This window comes from Ranitomeya imitator, chromosome 3, assembly GCF_032444005.1.
Source record: "Ranitomeya imitator isolate aRanImi1 chromosome 3, aRanImi1.pri, whole genome shotgun sequence".
In the NCBI taxonomy this organism is placed as follows: Eukaryota; Metazoa; Chordata; class Amphibia; order Anura; family Dendrobatidae; genus Ranitomeya; species Ranitomeya imitator.
The window spans coordinates 780,274,941-780,292,888 of NC_091284.1; the positions used below are offsets into that span (position 1 = coordinate 780,274,941).

Genomic DNA, 17,948 nt, shown 5'->3' on the forward strand with positions numbered 1-17,948 from the left:
ACACTTGGTTGACTCCTTGGTTGAGGTCTTCTGCTCGCATATCTTTTTAGCGTTTTCCTTCCATATAAATAATAGACTGATATCTATCTAGGTGAGAGTCTATTCTCTCTTTCCCTCTCTCTTAGGTATCTCACTCCCCTCTTTCTTTCCTCCCTTTCCACTCCTTCCCTGGTTCTTCCCCAAATCTGGTTTTCCTTGCCTTACTCTTCCCCCTTTTCTATATTTCCCTCATTTCTACCTCCGTCTCTTCTCCCCTTATATTTGGTTTTGCCGTGAAGTTCGAAAAGACCGTTTCAAATAGTTTTTATTATAAATGTGTATTGCGAACATTGACTGCATTGAAGCAAAGTCTCCCTAAGCTAGAAGATCGTTGGGTACAGCCGGGACCAGCTGCTTCGAAAGCATCACCAAACCAGGGATTCAAGCTTCAGGAGGCTAATTTGCATATTCCAGGTGCCTTCTGGGAGAAGCGAAGTCTCCCTAAGCTAGAAGATCGTTGGGTACAGCCGGGACCAGCTGCTTCGAAAGCATCACCAAACCGCGCGCCTTACGGCGCGCGAATTTTTGCCTGTAGGACATTATTGCAAGAAGGAAAACACACAGCAAGTCAGCAGGATCTAGGAGCAACATGGCAGATGTGACAACCTACATGGTGAGCTGCAGCATGTGCTACATGTTCACAGATCGACCAGAAGAAGAATCCAATTTCACCTGTCAGAAGTGTAGACTAGTGGCCCTTTTAGAAGAAAAGGTGCGGGGTCTGGAAGAAAGAATAGCAACTTTGAAACTCATCAAAGAGAATGAAGACTTTCTAGACAGAACAGAAGCATCTCTACTGGTCACAGAAGGTGCAAAAAGTGTCAGAGAACCTCCAAAAGCAGATGAGTGGAAGCATGTGACCAAAAGAAGCAAGAAGACCATGGAGAAATCACCAACCACACAACTGAAGAACCGATATCAAATCTTTGTAGAGGATGAAGATGGCACACCTAAGAATGAAGCAATACCAGCAAGCAAAAAAGAAAAGGGCACACAGCAACAAGTGACAGCAAAAAGTACAGCCAAGAAGCAACGAAGAGTGGTGGTGGTGGGAGACTCACTACTGAGAGGCACCGAAGCAGCCATCTGCAGACCAGACATAACTGCAAGAGAAGTATGCTGCCTTCCAGGTGCGATGATCAAGGATGTGACCGATAGGATACCAAAGCTCTTCAGCTCCAAGGACGTCCACCCATTTCTTCTGATACATGTTGGCACCAATGACACGGCAAGGAAGGACCTACCGACAATCTGCAAGGACTTTGAAGAGTTGGGGAAGAAAGTAAAGGAACTGGATGCACAGGTAGTTTTTTCTTCTATCCTTCCAGTAGACGGGCATGGCACCAGGAGATGGAACAGGATCCTTGATGCAAACAACTGGCTAAGACGATGGTGCAGACAACAAGGATTTGGATTCCTGGACCACGGTGTGAATTACTGGTATGATGGACTCCTCGCCAGAGACGGACTACACCTCAACAAACCTGGGAAACACACATTCGCCAGAAGACTCGCTACACTCATCAGGAGGGCGTTAAACTAGAAGAAGAGGGGACGGGAAGAAAAACATTAGACTCGAACAAAGACGACCCAGGAAAACATACTCAGAAGGGAGGTAAGAACATTTCTAAAACAATCCACAGTGAGGAGATTGGAACAAAACAAAATCCTCTAAACTGCATGCTCGCAAACGCCAGAAGCCTGACAAACAAGATGGAAGAACTAGAAGCAGAAATATCTACAGGTAACTTTGACATAGTGGGAATAACCGAGACATGGTTAGATGAAAGCTATGACTGGGCAGTTAACTTACAGGGTTACAGTCTGTTTAGAAAGGATCGTAAAAATCGGAGAGGAGGAGGGGTTTGTCTCTATGTAAAGTCTTGTCTAAAGTCCACTTTAAGGGAGGATATTAGCGAAGGGAATGAGGATGTCGAGTCCATATGGGTTGAAATTCATGGAGGGAAAAATGGTAACAAAATTCTCATTGGGGTCTGTTACAAACCCCCAAATATAACAGAAAGCATGGAAAGTCTACTTCTAAAGCAGATAGATGAAGCTGCAACCCATAATGAGGTCCTGGTTATGGGGGACTTTAACTACCCGGATATTAACTGGGAAACAGAAACCTGTGAAACCCATAAAGGCAACAGGTTTCTGCTAATAACCAAGAAAAATTATCTTTCACAATTGGTGCAGAATCCAACCAGAGGAGCAGCACTTTTAGACCTAATACTATCTAATAGACCTGACAGAATAACAAATCTGCAGGTGGTTGGGCATTTAGGAAATAGCGACCACAATATTGTGCAGTTTCACCTGTCTTTCACTAGGGGGACTTGTCAGGGAGTCACAAAAACATTGAACTTTAGGAAGGCAAAGTTTGAACAGCTTAGAGATGCCCTTAATCTGGTAGACTGGGACAATATCCTCAGAAATGAGAATACAGATAATAAATGGGAAATGTTTAAGAACATCCTAAATAGGCAGTGTAAGCGGTTTATACCTTGTGGGAATAAAAGGACTAGAAATAGGAAAAACCCAATGTGGCTAAACAAAGAAGTAAGACAGGCAATTAACAGTAAAAAGAAAGCATTTGCACTACTAAAGCAGGATGGCACCATTGAAGCTCTAAAAAACTATAGGGAGAAAAATACTTTATCTAAAAAACTAATTAAAGCTGCCAAAAAGGAAACAGAGAAGCACATTGCTAAGGAGAGTAAAACTAATCCCAAACTGTTCTTCAACTATATCAATAGTAAAAGAATAAAAATTGAAAATGTAGGCCCCTTAAAAAATAGTGAGGAAAGAATGGTTGTAGATGACGAGGAAAAAGCTAACATATTAAACACCTTCTTCTCCACGGTATTCACGGTGGAAAATGAAATGCTAGGTGAAATCCCAAGAAACAATGAAAACCCTATATTAAGGGTCACCAATCTAACCCAAGAAGAGGTGCGAAACCGGCTAAATAAGATTAAAATAGATAAATCTCCGGGTCCGGATGGCATACACCCACGAGTACTAAGAGAACTAAGTAATGTAATAGATAAACCATTATTTCTTATTTTTAGTGACTCTATAGCGACAGGGTCTGTTCCGCAGGACTGGCGCATAGCAAATGTGGTGCCAATATTCAAAAAGGGCTCTAAAAGTGAACCTGGAAATTATAGGCCAGTAAGTCTAACCTCTATTGTTGGTAAAATATTTGAAGGGTTTCTGAGGGATGTTATTCTGGATTATCTCAATGAGAATAACTGTTTAACTCCATATCAGCATGGGTTTATGAGAAATCGCTCCTGTCAAACCAATCTAATCAGTTTTTATGAAGAGGTAAGCTATAGACTGGACCACGGTGAGTCATTGGACGTGGTATATCTCGATTTTTCCAAAGCGTTTGATACCGTGCCGCACAAGAGGTTGGTACACAAAATGAGAATGCTTGGTCTGGGGGAAAATGTGTGTAAATGGGTTAGTAACTGGCTTAGTGATAGAAAGCAGAGGGTGGTTATAAATGGTATAGTCTCTAACTGGGTCGCTGTGACCAGTGGGGTACCGCAGGGGTCAGTATTGGGACCTGTTCTCTTCAACATATTCATTAATGATCTGGTAGAAGGTTTACACAGTAAAATATCGATATTTGCAGATGATACAAAACTATGTAAAGCAGTTAATACAAGAGAAGATAGTATTCTGCTACAGATGGATCTGGATAAGTTGGAAACTTGGGCTGAAAGGTGGCAGATGAGGTTTAACAATGATAAATGTAAGGTTATACACATGGGAAGAGGGAATCAATATCACCATTACACACTGAACGGGAAACCACTGGGTAAATCTGACAGGGAGAAGGACTTGGGGATCCTAGTTAATGATAAACTTACCTGGAGCAGCCAGTGCCAGGCAGCAGCTGCCAAGGCAAACAGGATCATGGGGTGCATTAAAAGAGGTCTGGATACACATGATGAGAGCATTATACTGCCTCTGTACAAATCCCTAGTTAGACCGCACATGGAGTACTGTGTCCAGTTTTGGGCACCGGTGCTCAGGAAGGATATAATGGAACTAGAGAGAGTACAAAGGAGGGCAACAAAATTAATAAAGGGGATGGGAGAACTACAATACCCAGATAGATTAGCGAAATTAGGATTATTTAGTCTAGAAAAAAGACGACTGAGGGGTGATCTAATAACCATGTATAAGTATATAAGGGGACAATACAAATATCTCGCTGAGGATCTGTTTATACCAAGGAAGGTGACGGGCACAAGGGGGCATTCTTTGCGTGTGGAGGAGAGAAGGTTTTTCCACCAACATAGAAGAGGATTCTTTACTGTTAGGGCAGTGAGAATCTGGAATTGCTTGCCTGAGGAGGTGGTGATGGCGAACTCAGTCGAGGGGTTCAAGAGAGGCCTGGATGTCTTCCTGGAGCAGAACAATATTGTATCATACAATTATTAGGTTCTGTAGAAGGACGTAGATCTGGGTATTTATTATGATGGAATATAGGCTGAACTGGATGGACAAATGTCTTTTTTCGGCCTTACTAACTATGTTACTATGTTATTGTAGGACTGTTTTGATGTTGTACCTCAGCGTTATAAATTTGCTGTTTTGACTTGTCCTGTAAAACTCATTAAAGTATTAATTTACTCCCAAAATACATCCAAAATGTTCCTATATTTGCCATTTTTTATTATTTTTTACACAATTTAATAAAGGAAACAATTGGGGAAGTTTTGGTGCTTTAAAAACTTATTTCTTCCATACAACTATCGTAAGATAAAAATAATTTTTTTTAAAAATAGGCTAGATAAACCATGCGTGCTTTTTTTCTGCTATCAGTTTTCTATGAAAATTAATAATGCAATTTCATTATTGCTTGATCATTGTCATAAGGAAATCTTCATGCTGGGTCACATTGCGACCTCCTTAGCATCAGCAGTTATGTTCCTAGTACTTGAGTTCCGTAGAGTAATAACTTCCCTTAATGACCACTCATGTTCATTTCCTCTGTCTGCTCCAAGTCTCTGCCAACAAGTGCAAGGTGGAATTCAGCAGCTGCAGTGTAAATGGTTATTTATTGGAGATTTTTGTCTTGATCAGAGTTTGTCTTATTTTTATTTCTTTGCTCTAATTTTACAGCTTTTACGCAGCTACTGAATTTTTCTTGACATTTTTATGTGCCGATTCTCGTGTCTCAGCAGATGCTTTATTGCAACAGGAGTGTCATAGAACTCGGGATAAATCAATTGCTGTGATCGTATTATTGTGTTTTGTAAGGTAAAACGTCTCATTCCTGAAGAGTACTAATTGAGTAGGCGGCCAAAGAATGGCAAACAGTCTGTTAGTTAGGAGAGAAGATGTCACATTCATGTCACATTCAAAGGAACCGTAAAATGTTAAGAAATTTTGTGTTAATATTATTTTTAGTATCCCGTCTTGTGAATTGACTGTACATTTTTGGATTCTTGGTGATAAAAAATACAATGAACAATTAGTTGTGATAAAATTCTTATAAAGAGGGATTATCTAAGGGTGGCATCTCTGCTATCAATAATGGTGGGGGGTTTTAAGAGTGTTTGGCTGACTTTAATATTTTAGCAGTGACCTTTTGGTTCCTGTCATGCTCTTCAGCCATAGAAATTGAAAGACTGAACCTCCTCGTCTATCGTTCGTTCCTTTCAGCAGGAGAATGGTACATGACATGTTTCTTAATCTTTGTAAGTCACAGTTCTTTGTAGAGTCTTTCGAAGTCTGCTTAAAAAGGTCAACGTAATCTCAAACTTTGAGACTGGGTTGGATACAAATAAGTGGAAATGATAAATTATAAGCAATATTTACACAAAGGGAATTCATTTATTGGATTGGACCCCCCCCCCCCCAAAACCCAAAACCTGATGGCTTTTAGAAAATAGTGTAGTGTTATATACAGCTGAATATGGAACAATTTAACTCTTTGTAGCTGCAGTGTGAGTTCAGCTAAGGTTCTATGTACATGGCCAGTTTCATGAAGGCTAATGTGTAGTGTCAGGGACTGAAAGTAAGCTTTAGGGAAGGCTTTCCTTAACTACCGGGACAAGATCTTGCCTGGCCTTGGTATTAAATATATGGCTTCTCCATGTTGCCATATTTAATATAAATGTAGGCACCTTGATGGTTCCCCAGATGTTGGGGAAAATGAGGATTGATCATGAATCAAATTCATGGTCGATATGTTCAAAGCCAATGGAGGGGCTTTCACATGTCATGTAGGGTGCTGGCCTGGACATTGTATTGTCGATATAGAAAGAGAGGTGGTGAATAGAGATGAGCGAACGTGCTCGGATAAGGTGTTATCCGGGCATGCTCGTGTGCTGAGTGTCTTCGGCATGATGAAAAAAATATGTTTGTTAGGCAATCCCTGCATATGTTGCGGCTGTCGAACAGCCGTGAGACATGCAGGCGCAGGGACTCAAACATAATTTTCAAGCATGCCAAAGTCACTCACCTTATCCGAGCATGTTCGCTCATCACTGGTGGTGACCACTGTACCTCCATCCAAACTCAACTTTATTCCTCACCCTCCTCTGCAGCTACTCTTCAAAATTCACACTACCTAATGCTGGATGCAAGAAGGTAGCAACTCTAGGAAGGAGATTTGGCATCCATGGGTGAGGATATAAAGGAACTGACCACTTAGCTTTTATAGCAAATTGCCTGCAAGGGACTGTGGCAACACAGCATTTTATCTTAATTAACCAGACGTCTATTTTCATTAACCCAGGAGTCATTGACTGTCACCTACATGTTGACTTTTGATTGTGTGTTTCTTTCTGGTTGGTCAAGAAAAAACAGACTTTTGTTCGTATAAGCCTGTAATATTGACTTGTTGGTTGACATTTGATGTAACATATTTAGCTGTTATCCTGGATGACTAGAGATGCAGGATAAATGAACAATGATGTTTGCTGATATGTTGATTACACATTGTCCAGACCAGCTAACTTGTTGAATTTCAAAACATAGGAGGAAAAACTGGATGCTGTTTTGAAGGACAGTGGTTAACTATAAAAGTAACATCAGACAGAAATACATCCAGACATCCAAACATTAAAAAAGAACCAGAGACTCTCTACAGGACAGCAGCCAAGATAATATGGCTCCATCATGAGGGATACAGATTTGTCATTCTACAGGATGTCAGCTTAGGGGACCATGGCCCCAGCTGAAAGAATACAGATCTGCTCCATTGACCATCGCTGAACCATGGATATGTTTGGGGTAGTCAGGATTTGGACCCACCGGTCACCTGAGCCTCATGGATACATTTGGGGTAGTTGGGATTTGGACTCACTGGTCACCTGAGCCCCATGGAAATGTTTGGAGAAGCCAGATTGCCACCCTCTGGTTAACTGCCCTTGTACCTCCATGGACTGTCATCTTCCTAAGCTTCTCATTTCTGTGCATGCCACAGGTGGGGTAGTTGGCCCTGGAAACTCTGAAGTCACAGCTGCTCTTTTCCTGTTGGGTCAGCGGAAGGACAAGATTTTGTAATTTTGCACCATTTGGGGTATTTTGCTGGGACTATTCTGTGTGTTATTTGACTGTTTTGTGGTTCAATAACATATTGCCACAGTTTTACTCTGACCCTGTCTTGTCTGAGTAGTATTATGCCCACAGGGAAAGGAGAGCGGGTGTTCAGTGGGATGTGGCCTGGTCCACGCGGTTTCGGCTAGTGGACCATAGCACCCGCTGACCCCCGTGTCTCCACAGGGACTAACCCCTTTTCAATACTTGTAAGAAAGTAAGTAGGGATTCAATATTACGTATGGCATAACAGGTTTTTATGGTGCTGTCATTTTTTAGTAACATAGCTTAACAGCAATACAAGAGAGGACTGCTTTTCGATCTTCCTTCTATGTCAACCTAACACAGTGAACAATTCTGAGCTTGTTTGCCTCTAGGAGGTAAAGTGAATGACATATGTAGTATATTATAAATTCATGTACAACTTGTTATTATTCTTTCAGACTGGAATCCCCCACCCGGTCTTTGAGCATGGACGCCCCGAAAGGAGTTTATATCAAAGCTCAGACTGGTGAAATTGAGGCTATTTCACGGAGAGATATTAAATTTCACAGTAACGATGGAATGGTTTGTAATTTTCATAACTAATTTAGACCATAAGAAAAAGGGGAAAATCTTTCCTGTAGGTTCAGGGGGACGAGTGATTCTCCGCAAAGTGTTGATTGGGATTCGTGTTCTTTATGTCATATTAGAATAAGCAGGTTATTTATGAGAGACATGTCCATGATCCAGAGGATAGATGATGAGATCCCCACTTATTGATTGAAAGGGGGTCCTAAATGGGGTGGTAGTGCGCATGCGTGCCCACCATTTCACTTCTACAGTCTGACGGAACACCTGTCTCCACTGGAACCATAGAAAGTGAATAAAATTTTGGTAACTCTGTATTTAATTGAACAATTTATTTCCTGTTTCTATAACCCCCAATATATTCTTGACAGCTGGCTCTGCAGCGCATCTGTGTGAGCTGTCAGTCAAAGTGCTGGGATGTGCAGCGTAGTGAGCAGGACTATGAGCGGTGACTGTAGTGCATGACCCCATGACAAAAACATGGCGGCTCATAGTAATAAAGAAGTTAGTTAATTTTCTCCTGGTAGCCGCACCTAAGTAAGTAAGGCTGCCAAGCAGCATGCATTGGACGGCTATATATCTGCAGAATAACCATATATCTGTAGGTTAATAGCATTATCCAAGGTGACAGCTTCAATATAGTTTGCAGACAACCCCTAAAGTTCATTGGTGAATGGATCCTTGAATCGTATGGCCCCGATTTATTAAAGTGATTACACCAGAATTATGGTGTAAATCGCTTTGAAAAACTCTGCGGTATGTAACTTTTGGTTCTTTCACTGTGGTTTTCCATAGCGGGACAGGGCGTGAGGCCACAGCTCATCTAATTTAGAAAGGTTCTCCACTGCAAGGACAACCCGTTCTTGAAATAAATGGCCGCAATACAATAAAAAAAGCTATACTCACCTCCCTTGCTGGCACCATTCCAGCGGTGTCGGCACTCCCAGCCCCTGGAGCTCTGGTGCGGTGGAATGACACGTGGTCGCCTTCGGACAGATTGAATATGAAGAGGAAGTCTGAGATCAGCTGCAGCCCGGACTTCATCTTCATGTTCAATTCGACAGAAGGCGGGGACAGTGACGCTGGCACTGATTGAGTGCCACGCACCACGTGTTATTCCACAGCACCAGAGCTCCGGGACCGCAAGTGCTGACACCTCTGGAACGGTGCCAGAATGGGAGGCGAGTATAGTTTTTTTTATTTTATGGCGGCCAATCATTTATTTCAAGAAGGGGTTGTCCTTGCAGTGGACAACCTCTCTAAATTAGATGAGCTTTGGCTCAGTCCCACTACGTCCCAATAGGACATATTGTCCAGGTAGTGGACAATCCCTTAAAGGACAAACTGTGGCATCACTTTTACCAAAAATGACTCCATGACTGGAGTTAATGATTCAGTCACCTCTGACTCTATCACGCCCCCCTCATCAAGACTGGCGTGAACCCCAATCTGGATGAATCGATGTCTATGCGTCTAAATTTACTTCTGAGCCCCAATGATCTGTTATAGGGCCTCAAGCATACCCTGCGTACTAGTACTACCTGCTGACATGTACCTGGTCCCATGTAAAGAGCTGGAATAAAATAAAATAAATGCACAGCTAATAACTGAGTCATATCCAAGCAGTTTACTAATATGTGCATGAGAAAACGAGGCGAGAATTTTAATGTACAAATTAAAAAAAATAATATATTTCATATTTCAAGTTCTGCTTTACATGCAATTACCATATCCATTGCTTATCTCAATTATTCATACAGATTACTCCCTTTATTAATTAAAATACACTTTTCCATGCAGACAGTTTTCTTACCAAAATCTATGCCATTAGCCGATATAAATCATCCTAGCGCTGTGCATCCAGTGCGCTCTACAAAGCCATCAATCATTTCCAGGATGAACAAGGCACTTGACACTTTTTATGTTCACACTGTAAAATGATAGTACTGCGGCCATTATGAAGCCCTGCAGAAGTCACACTGGGATATCGCCTTCTAAAATGTCATTATTTATAATGTCCTGGAAAAAAAAAACATCTTTCGGCGGAAAGTCCAGTATTTTTTGCTTTGAAAACAATTCTCCTGGCTCAATGCAAAGACTTATGCGGTTGTCGTAAACTTTTTTTATTTATTTTTTTAAGGCCACACATGTTTTGCATGTCAAACATATATATATATATGGCCAATATAAGATGCGCACATTTGTGATATCAGAATGATAAGTAAGGGGTCAATTAGACATGTACAGTGGGGCAAAAAAGTATTTAGTCAGTCAGCAATAGTGCAAGTTCCACCACTTAAAAAGATGAGAGGCGTCTGTAATTTACATCATAGGTAGACCTCAACTATGGGAGACAAAATGAGGAAAAAAAATCCAGAAAATCACATTGTTTGTTTTTTAACATTTTATTTGCATATTATGGTGGAAAATAAGTATTTGGTCAGAAACAAAATTTCATCTCAATACTTTGTAATATATCCTTTGTTGGCAATGACAGTGGTCAAACGTTTTCTGTAAGTCTTCACAAGGTTGCCACACACTGTTGTTGGTATGTTGGCCCATTCCTCCATGCAGATCTCCTCTAGAGCAGTGATGTTTTTGGCTTTTCGCTTGGCAACACGGACTTTCAACTCCCTCCAAAGGTTTTCTATAGGGTTGAGATCTGGAGACTGGCTAGGCCACTCCAGGACCTTGAAATGCTTCTTACGAAGCCACTCCTTCGTTGCCCTGGCGGTGTGCTTTGGATCATTGTCATGTTGAAAGACCCAGCCACATTTCATCTTCAATGCCCTTGCTGATGGAAGGAGGTTTGCACTCAAAATCTCACGATACATGGCCCCATTCATTCTTTCATGTACCCGGATCAGTCGTCCTGGCCCCTTTGCAGAGAAACAGCCCCAAAGCATGATGTTTCCACCACCATGCTTTACAGTAGGTATGGTGTTTGATGGATGCAACTCAGTATTCTTTTTCCTCCAAACACGACAAGTTGTGTTTCTACCAAACAGTTCCAGTTTGGTTTCATCAGACCATAGGACATTCTCCCAAAACTCCTCTGGATCATCCAAATGCTCTCTAGCAAACTTCAGACGGGCCCGGACATGTACTGGCTTAAGCAGTGGGACACGTCTGGCACTGCAGGATCTGAGTCCATGGTGGCGTAGTGTGTTACTTATGGTAGGCCTTGTTACATTGGTCCCAGCTCTCTGCAGTTCATTCACTAGGTCCCCCCGCGTGGTTCTGGGATTTTTGCTCACCGTTCTTGTGATCATTCTGACCCCACGGGGTGGGATTTTGCGTGGAGCCCCAGATCGAGGGAGATTATCAGTGGTCTTGTATGTCTTCCATTTTTTAATTATTGCTCCCACTGTTGATTTCTTCACTCCAAGCTGGTTGGCTATTGCAGATTCAGTCTTCCCAGCCTGGTGCAGGGCTACAATTTTGTTTCTGGTGTCCTTTGACAGCTCTTTGGTCTTCACCATAGTGAAGGAGACTCTTAAAGAAGAAGTTACAGGTCTGTGAGAGCCAGAAATCTTGATTGTTTGTTTCTGACCAAATACTTATTTTCCACCATAATATGCAAATAAAATGTTAAAAAAACAGACAATGTGATTTTCTGGATTTTTTTTTCTCAGTTTGTCTCCCATAGTTGAGGTCTACCTATGATGTAAATTACAGACGCCTCTCATCTTTTTAAGTGGTGGAACTTGCACTATTGCTGACTGACTAAATACTTTTTTGCCCCACTGTAAATGCTTATCATGTCAATCCGTAAGTAGAAAAAGTTTCTTCCTATAATATGAACACTGACTTATGGATAAGAGAATAACATGAAGAAAAGTTCCTGTTGGGCTACTGCAGTCCGAACAGGGGGAGAGATGACCATAACAGGCTCTTATTTTGCTTTCTTCTTCCATCTCGCCATTACACAGAACCAGGAAGCAAAACTTTCTGCTGCTCTCCAACTTCAAATGTGTGCTACTCCTTGGATTTTCCACCTTGACTAATCTGGGAGCAGCAGAATGTAGGAGCTGAGACCCTGATTGCAAGGATATGTCACTTACTAAGCTGTGCGCTGTAGTTTCAATACAATCAATATTTTATCAGCAGGAGATTATCACTAGAGGACTAGGTGTCTTGTGCCAGGCAGTCCAGCTAATCTGTGTAAACCCACCCCTCCACTGATTGGCAGCTTGCTGACCATTCATAATGTACACAGGAAGTTGCCAGTCAGGGGTGGGTGGGGTTATACACGGAAGACTTTGCTCTTCTACATCTACATCAATAAAACAAAAATTCTATAAAAACTACACCAGGACAAGCTGCCTGGTGCCTCCTGGTCCATTCCCACCCCCCACCACTGATTAGCAGCTTTCTGTCACTATAAAATGTACACAGAAAGCTGCCCATCAGTGGTGTGGGTGGATTTATACACAGCTCAGCATTCTGAGCTCTGCTAGATCTGCAGCAGAGAAAACTAATTCTATCACAACTCCTGCACCCAGTAAACTAAGTGACATCGCTGGAATCAGGGTCTTTGTCTCTGCATCATGCTGCTGTCGATTACATCGCAAAAACCTGCAGATAGATTCCCTTTAATGCAGGATAGACTAGGTCCTTCAAGGGGAGAGATACCCTGTGTATCATCTCTCCACTCTGATCAAGAAATGGTGGTCTTGAAAGGCTCCCTATATTTTCTAGAATGGATTCTCTAAACAGGACAACTCTTATGTTTTCAGACTATACATTGCAATCTGAACCTCCAAGGGCAGCATGAATCGAAACCTCACATTTGTATGCAGCCATGGTTTACTCAAAGGACACCTAGTTTGGAGATCTGGCCATGGAGAGACCTGACAATCAACTGGGGAGATGCCGGCCTGGGGCGATGCGGACTAGCCCAGTCTCTTCCTATGGTCTCCAGACAATTTTTCAAACTATATTTTTTTATGAAACGCTGTAGTGTCTGATTCATTAAAAAAAAACTTTTTGACAGTGAGGGTGATCAATGAGTGGAACAGGCGGCCACGCGAGGTGGTGAGTTTCCCTTCAATGGAAGTCTTCAAAGAGAGGCTGGACAGACATCTGAGATGGTTTAGTGAGTCCTGCATTGAGCAGGGGGTTGGACATGATGACCCTGGAGGTCCCTTCCAATTCTACCATTCTAGGATTAATGCTGTCCATGGTTTGGGCATTGTGAGTCTAACGAGATTCCCTTTAGAGTAACCCTGATATACATGTGTATAGGACATGAATTGTCAGTGAAAAACGGGTTAAAAATTGAAATATTCCATACTGAGATATCTGCCGTTACCTAATGAATATGATGAATCCCATTGTGACACTTGTATTCTCTTTTAACATAGGTAGTGTTGGATGCTGAAAAAATAATTTTACCCAAACTTCCTCAAGGTACAAAGACTAACTCCGCTGACAGCTCTCAGGAACTCTACGAAATCTGTGTCTGTCCAGATGGAAAACTGTACCTGTCGGTGGCTGCGTCAAAATCCACTTGCCAGGAATATAGCCGAGACTGTCAATGAGGGACTTTTTTAAGCCGCTGTATATTAGCCGTGCATTTTCTATCAACTGGGGACTTTCTGCTGTTAGTTTTGAAAGGATTTAGATACTAAAATCACAAAACGCGTTGGGATGCACATTTGTATTTCAAAACACAATTTTAAGAAGAGTCTTACAATATTTTTTTAGCCGGTGTAAAACAGCACATTTTGACTTGGAAACGTATCCTCATCGGTTGGACTTTGGCTAAAATTATAGGCTGGAGATTTTTTTTTTGGAGCTCGGCCACCTAATAAAACGAGTATTTTGTCGCGTCACTGAACTGTTCCATGATTGCTGAACTGGGTAATTAATTGAAAACCATTTTAACTGTTTTTTCTAAATTTAAGTCCGTTTTTGCTTACAGTATGCATTATTATATTCATTTGATCTCAATGACCTGTTTCCAATATCTAAAAAATAAATTGGTGCCAGCAATATACTATGCAACCTGTACTGCAATAATATATCGCCCATGGTCTGCTGTTTTTAATGTGTGTTTCATTGGGTTGTAAATTTTCTATGTATGATCTTTAAGTCTTTGATTTGGCATTTGAAGAAACAGGTAACATGCTGGTAAAACAATAAACACACTGTTTTCTTACATTTGGTCAATTCTTCTTCATACCTGGTCATAGTAATTCCTACATGAAAGGATGCAGCTCCTCTTTATTGGCTACTTTTGGGGGTTTTCAGTGTAACAGCTGGAATACATGGTAATACATGTCACGCAAGCCTTACAGGGACTGTAGAGGATTCTTTCCCTGGGTCTTCGAAAGAAAAAAAGATGTGTCTGCTTTTGTTTTAGCTGTTGATATTCGAGTAGATCAGTGTGATTGTAATTCTTCCCTTTTTTACATCATCACATCATAAGGTGTGTATTAAGACTTTGCCACTTTTTGACTCCAGAAAACTTGCAAAATGTGAAATTTTTGTGCAAAAATTAGCCACTTTTTTGCAATTTGACATTGTTCTATACAAAAGTGGGCATGGTTACCTATACTAATGAGGTTGCAGTCAGATTTATGAATTGTGACTTTTTAAAAAGTAAAAAGGGGGTAGAGTAACATTTCGAGACCGAAGCCTAATACCTTAAGACCATGAGACACGTTGATAAATTTGGTGCAAATGATGGCATCGTAGCCACATTGAAGACTAACTTAAAGTCCTCATAAAAATAACTTCCCCCCGCTGAGTTACAGACATGTATGTCTTATAACTCACTATGGTTTATTAAAGGTGTTGTCCACTACTAGGACAACCCCTTCTCATTCCCCATTTTAGCCCTAATAAAATAATAAAGCGATACTTACCTCCCATGTTGAGGTCATTCCAGCAGTGTCAGCACTCGCATTCCTGGGGCTACCGTCCGGTTGTTATGACACGTCAGCCCTGCGCCCAATCACCGCTGGCGTTACTGTCTCCTTCTAGCATGCCCGAACTGGATCTGATTTGGATCTCAATCAGCCATGCAAGTCAATAAGTCTGTGGAAAGCCTTGGACTGCACTCAGATGACATCTCAGAGGAGTCCAATTTTCGTGGCCTGGCAGATTGGAGAAGACGGAGAAAATTTTTGGCTGGGCCAACAAAATATTAAATAGACCTATAGAATGAAAAGTAGAAACAAAAAAGGAGAAAGAGAGAAGAAATAATGGGGGCGTGGGGTGGATAAAGGTATGTAATGATGGTACAAATGTGATAATTATATGAAGTGGCGTCAACCAATGTTGACCTTAACAACACTTAAGAAACTAAGATCTATGAAGCACAGCCAAGGCTGCCAGATTATAATGAATGTATTTTCCGTAAAGTACCTCACAGTTTATGGGTGACACATAGCTGGCTATTCAGTCAGGAAAGAAGTATGTGTAATTCACCAACAACGCGGAATAGTAAAGCATACAATTGTTTCTATTGAGCGCCAGTGAGAACTAAGAGCAGGCCGGGTTACAGGAGAAATATTGATTTTTCTTTAATATGTTGAAAATACTTTAACCCAGAAAGGCTTTATCTTGTTACAAGTTCACTAAACATATCGCGTCCCTGTCAACTGCACAATGTCCACAAGTCTCCGATACATATATTGTAGGTAAATGGTACGAACAGCTGAAATTGAACCCTATGTAAATTAGGTTTATTAGCAAAATTAACAAACATGTTTGCGGTTTATGATAAACCAATCAAACAAGAACAATTTGACTATTAGGCTATAGTCATATTGCGTTTTAGCGTACAGTCATTGGTGGGTCAGGGCCTAAATCTGAAATCATGGATGTTAGGAGTCGAGTTCCCACCGCTGCACAGGGGGAATCTCGAGCCATGTCTGCTGCGGTCTCCCATTCTGCATCGGCTGCAGTGGAGCCTGCTCAGCGGAGACGTCGGTCCCAGCGTCTCATTGAATCTGATACTGTGCAAAGGGTTACTGCTGCCTCTCTCTGCTATTGTACCCTGCACTGGTCTGCGATGAGCAGGCTTTTCTGGGACTAAGTCCTGCTTTGCACACACTGAGCATGCCCAGGGTAAGATCTCTCAGTGGAGGTCTAGGGTCACATGCTCAGGTACTGCAGCAACTTCCATTGGTCCTCCAGGAAGGCCCTGTACCTGATCAAGTTCTGTGGCAGCCTTTCATTGGTCCTTCTAGGAAGGTCCTGAAGTTGCTGCAGCTATAAAAGGTTCTCATGACCGCACGGCCATGTGCTAGTATCAAATATGTACGAGCTCAGCTCCAGTGTGGTCGTGTGTGTGGTCAGGGACCCGGCTGAAATAAGCCCCTAGAATGCTGGCACCTCCGGCGAGGAGTTGCTCATGAGTGGATTCAGGGCTGGCTAATAGCCATTAGAATTCCGGCTCCACCGGAGAGGAGCAGCGTGTTTGGTTGGACTGCATGACCACTGTCGGCTCTACTCAGTAGTTGTGCTCCCTGTGAGCTAAACAGGGCACAGCGTTCTCTTTACTACGGGCTCTGTGAAGTAACAGAGTTTGTTTATACTAATTTACTTCACCGCCTTACTTAGCAGCAAGTTCTTTCCTGCACAGTGGATCCCAAGTTGCGAACGCACCTATCTCATCTAATACATATATTCGGTGCGTTCCGCCAACCCTAACAATGGATCACTGGATTTGTGCTAACAAGGACATTGATTGTAATGATGCAGATGGACATCAATAATTCTCTGCTGGACATTATTTTCGGCTGTATCCACCAATTTGAGGCGGGCTGCAAGATGCATTGACCACATCTTGGAGTCCACTTCAAATAGGTGGATACCGCTGAAAATGATGTCTGACAGACCACACAATGATTCTGTCTGCATCATTACAGTCAATGAGCCAATCAGCACAAACATCTGAATACTATTTACCAATGCTTCTGACATAAGCCCCAGTGGAGCTACCTATAGTAGGTTAAAAATACAATATGATTATAACACCCCTTCTTGATAAGTGTCTTTATTTTTTTAGTAGTGTATTCTTTAGATGCCAGTTTCAGGCAGCTTTCCTGAGGAAAATCAGCCAACTTCTTACGGCAATGACCCCCTCAGTTCACTGATATTATTGAGTTGTTAAGAGAGTGATCCAAAAAGTTAAGAGAAGAGATCATTGTCTTGCAAAAACAAGGAATAAAATAGTAAAGGCAAAGAATGTTCCTAGCGATATAGATTGATGGACATCTCACAGTTTGAAAGTAAAAAGTGCATTGGCAACTAGGGTTGAGCGACTTTTACTTTTTTAGGGTCGAGTCGGGTTTTGCGAAACCCGACTATCTCTAAAGTCGAGTCGAGTGAAATCGGCCGATTATGGCGAAAAGTCGGGGATCGACCGAAACACGAAACCCAATGCAAAGTCAATGGGAATTTTTTATTTTTTTATTTATTTTTGTTTTATTTATTTATTTTCTCTCTCTCTCTCTCTCTCTCCTCCGTCCCTGAACAGAAAAGCTGGTGTTACACATTGCAAATCGCTACAGCGCACAAGCGACAAGATGACGATAGGCGTCCACGCCCCTAAGACCTACAGTGGTGTTCAAAAGTCCTGCATAGGATAAATTGATTGATTTTTCAAGTTTTAAATGTTTTCTGTCGAATATTTTCGATGCTAATATGACATATTATACAGTGCCTACAAGTAGTATTCAACCCCCTGCAGATTTAGCAGGTTTAATAAGATGCAAATAAGTTAGAGACTTCAAACTTCAAACAAGAGCAGGATT

At 41.7% G+C, this 17,948-nt stretch overlaps 1 protein-coding gene across 2 annotated transcripts in view; it reads left to right on the plus strand.

The window, feature by feature from the left end:
• The window catches only part of SGCG (sarcoglycan gamma), a 352,842-nt gene extending 338,501 nt beyond the window's left edge, over nucleotides 1-14,341 (plus strand). For both annotated transcript variants that reach the window (XM_069759118.1, XM_069759119.1), the window contains exons 7-8: nucleotides 8,052-8,175; nucleotides 13,545-14,341. In XM_069759118.1, coding sequence (XP_069615219.1) covers nucleotides 8,052-8,175; nucleotides 13,545-13,721 — 301 coding nt within the window. In that variant the 3' untranslated portion in view covers nucleotides 13,722-14,341. The remainder of the gene's footprint in view (nucleotides 1-8,051; nucleotides 8,176-13,544) is intronic.
• Nucleotides 14,342-17,948: the final 3,607 nt, after the last annotated feature.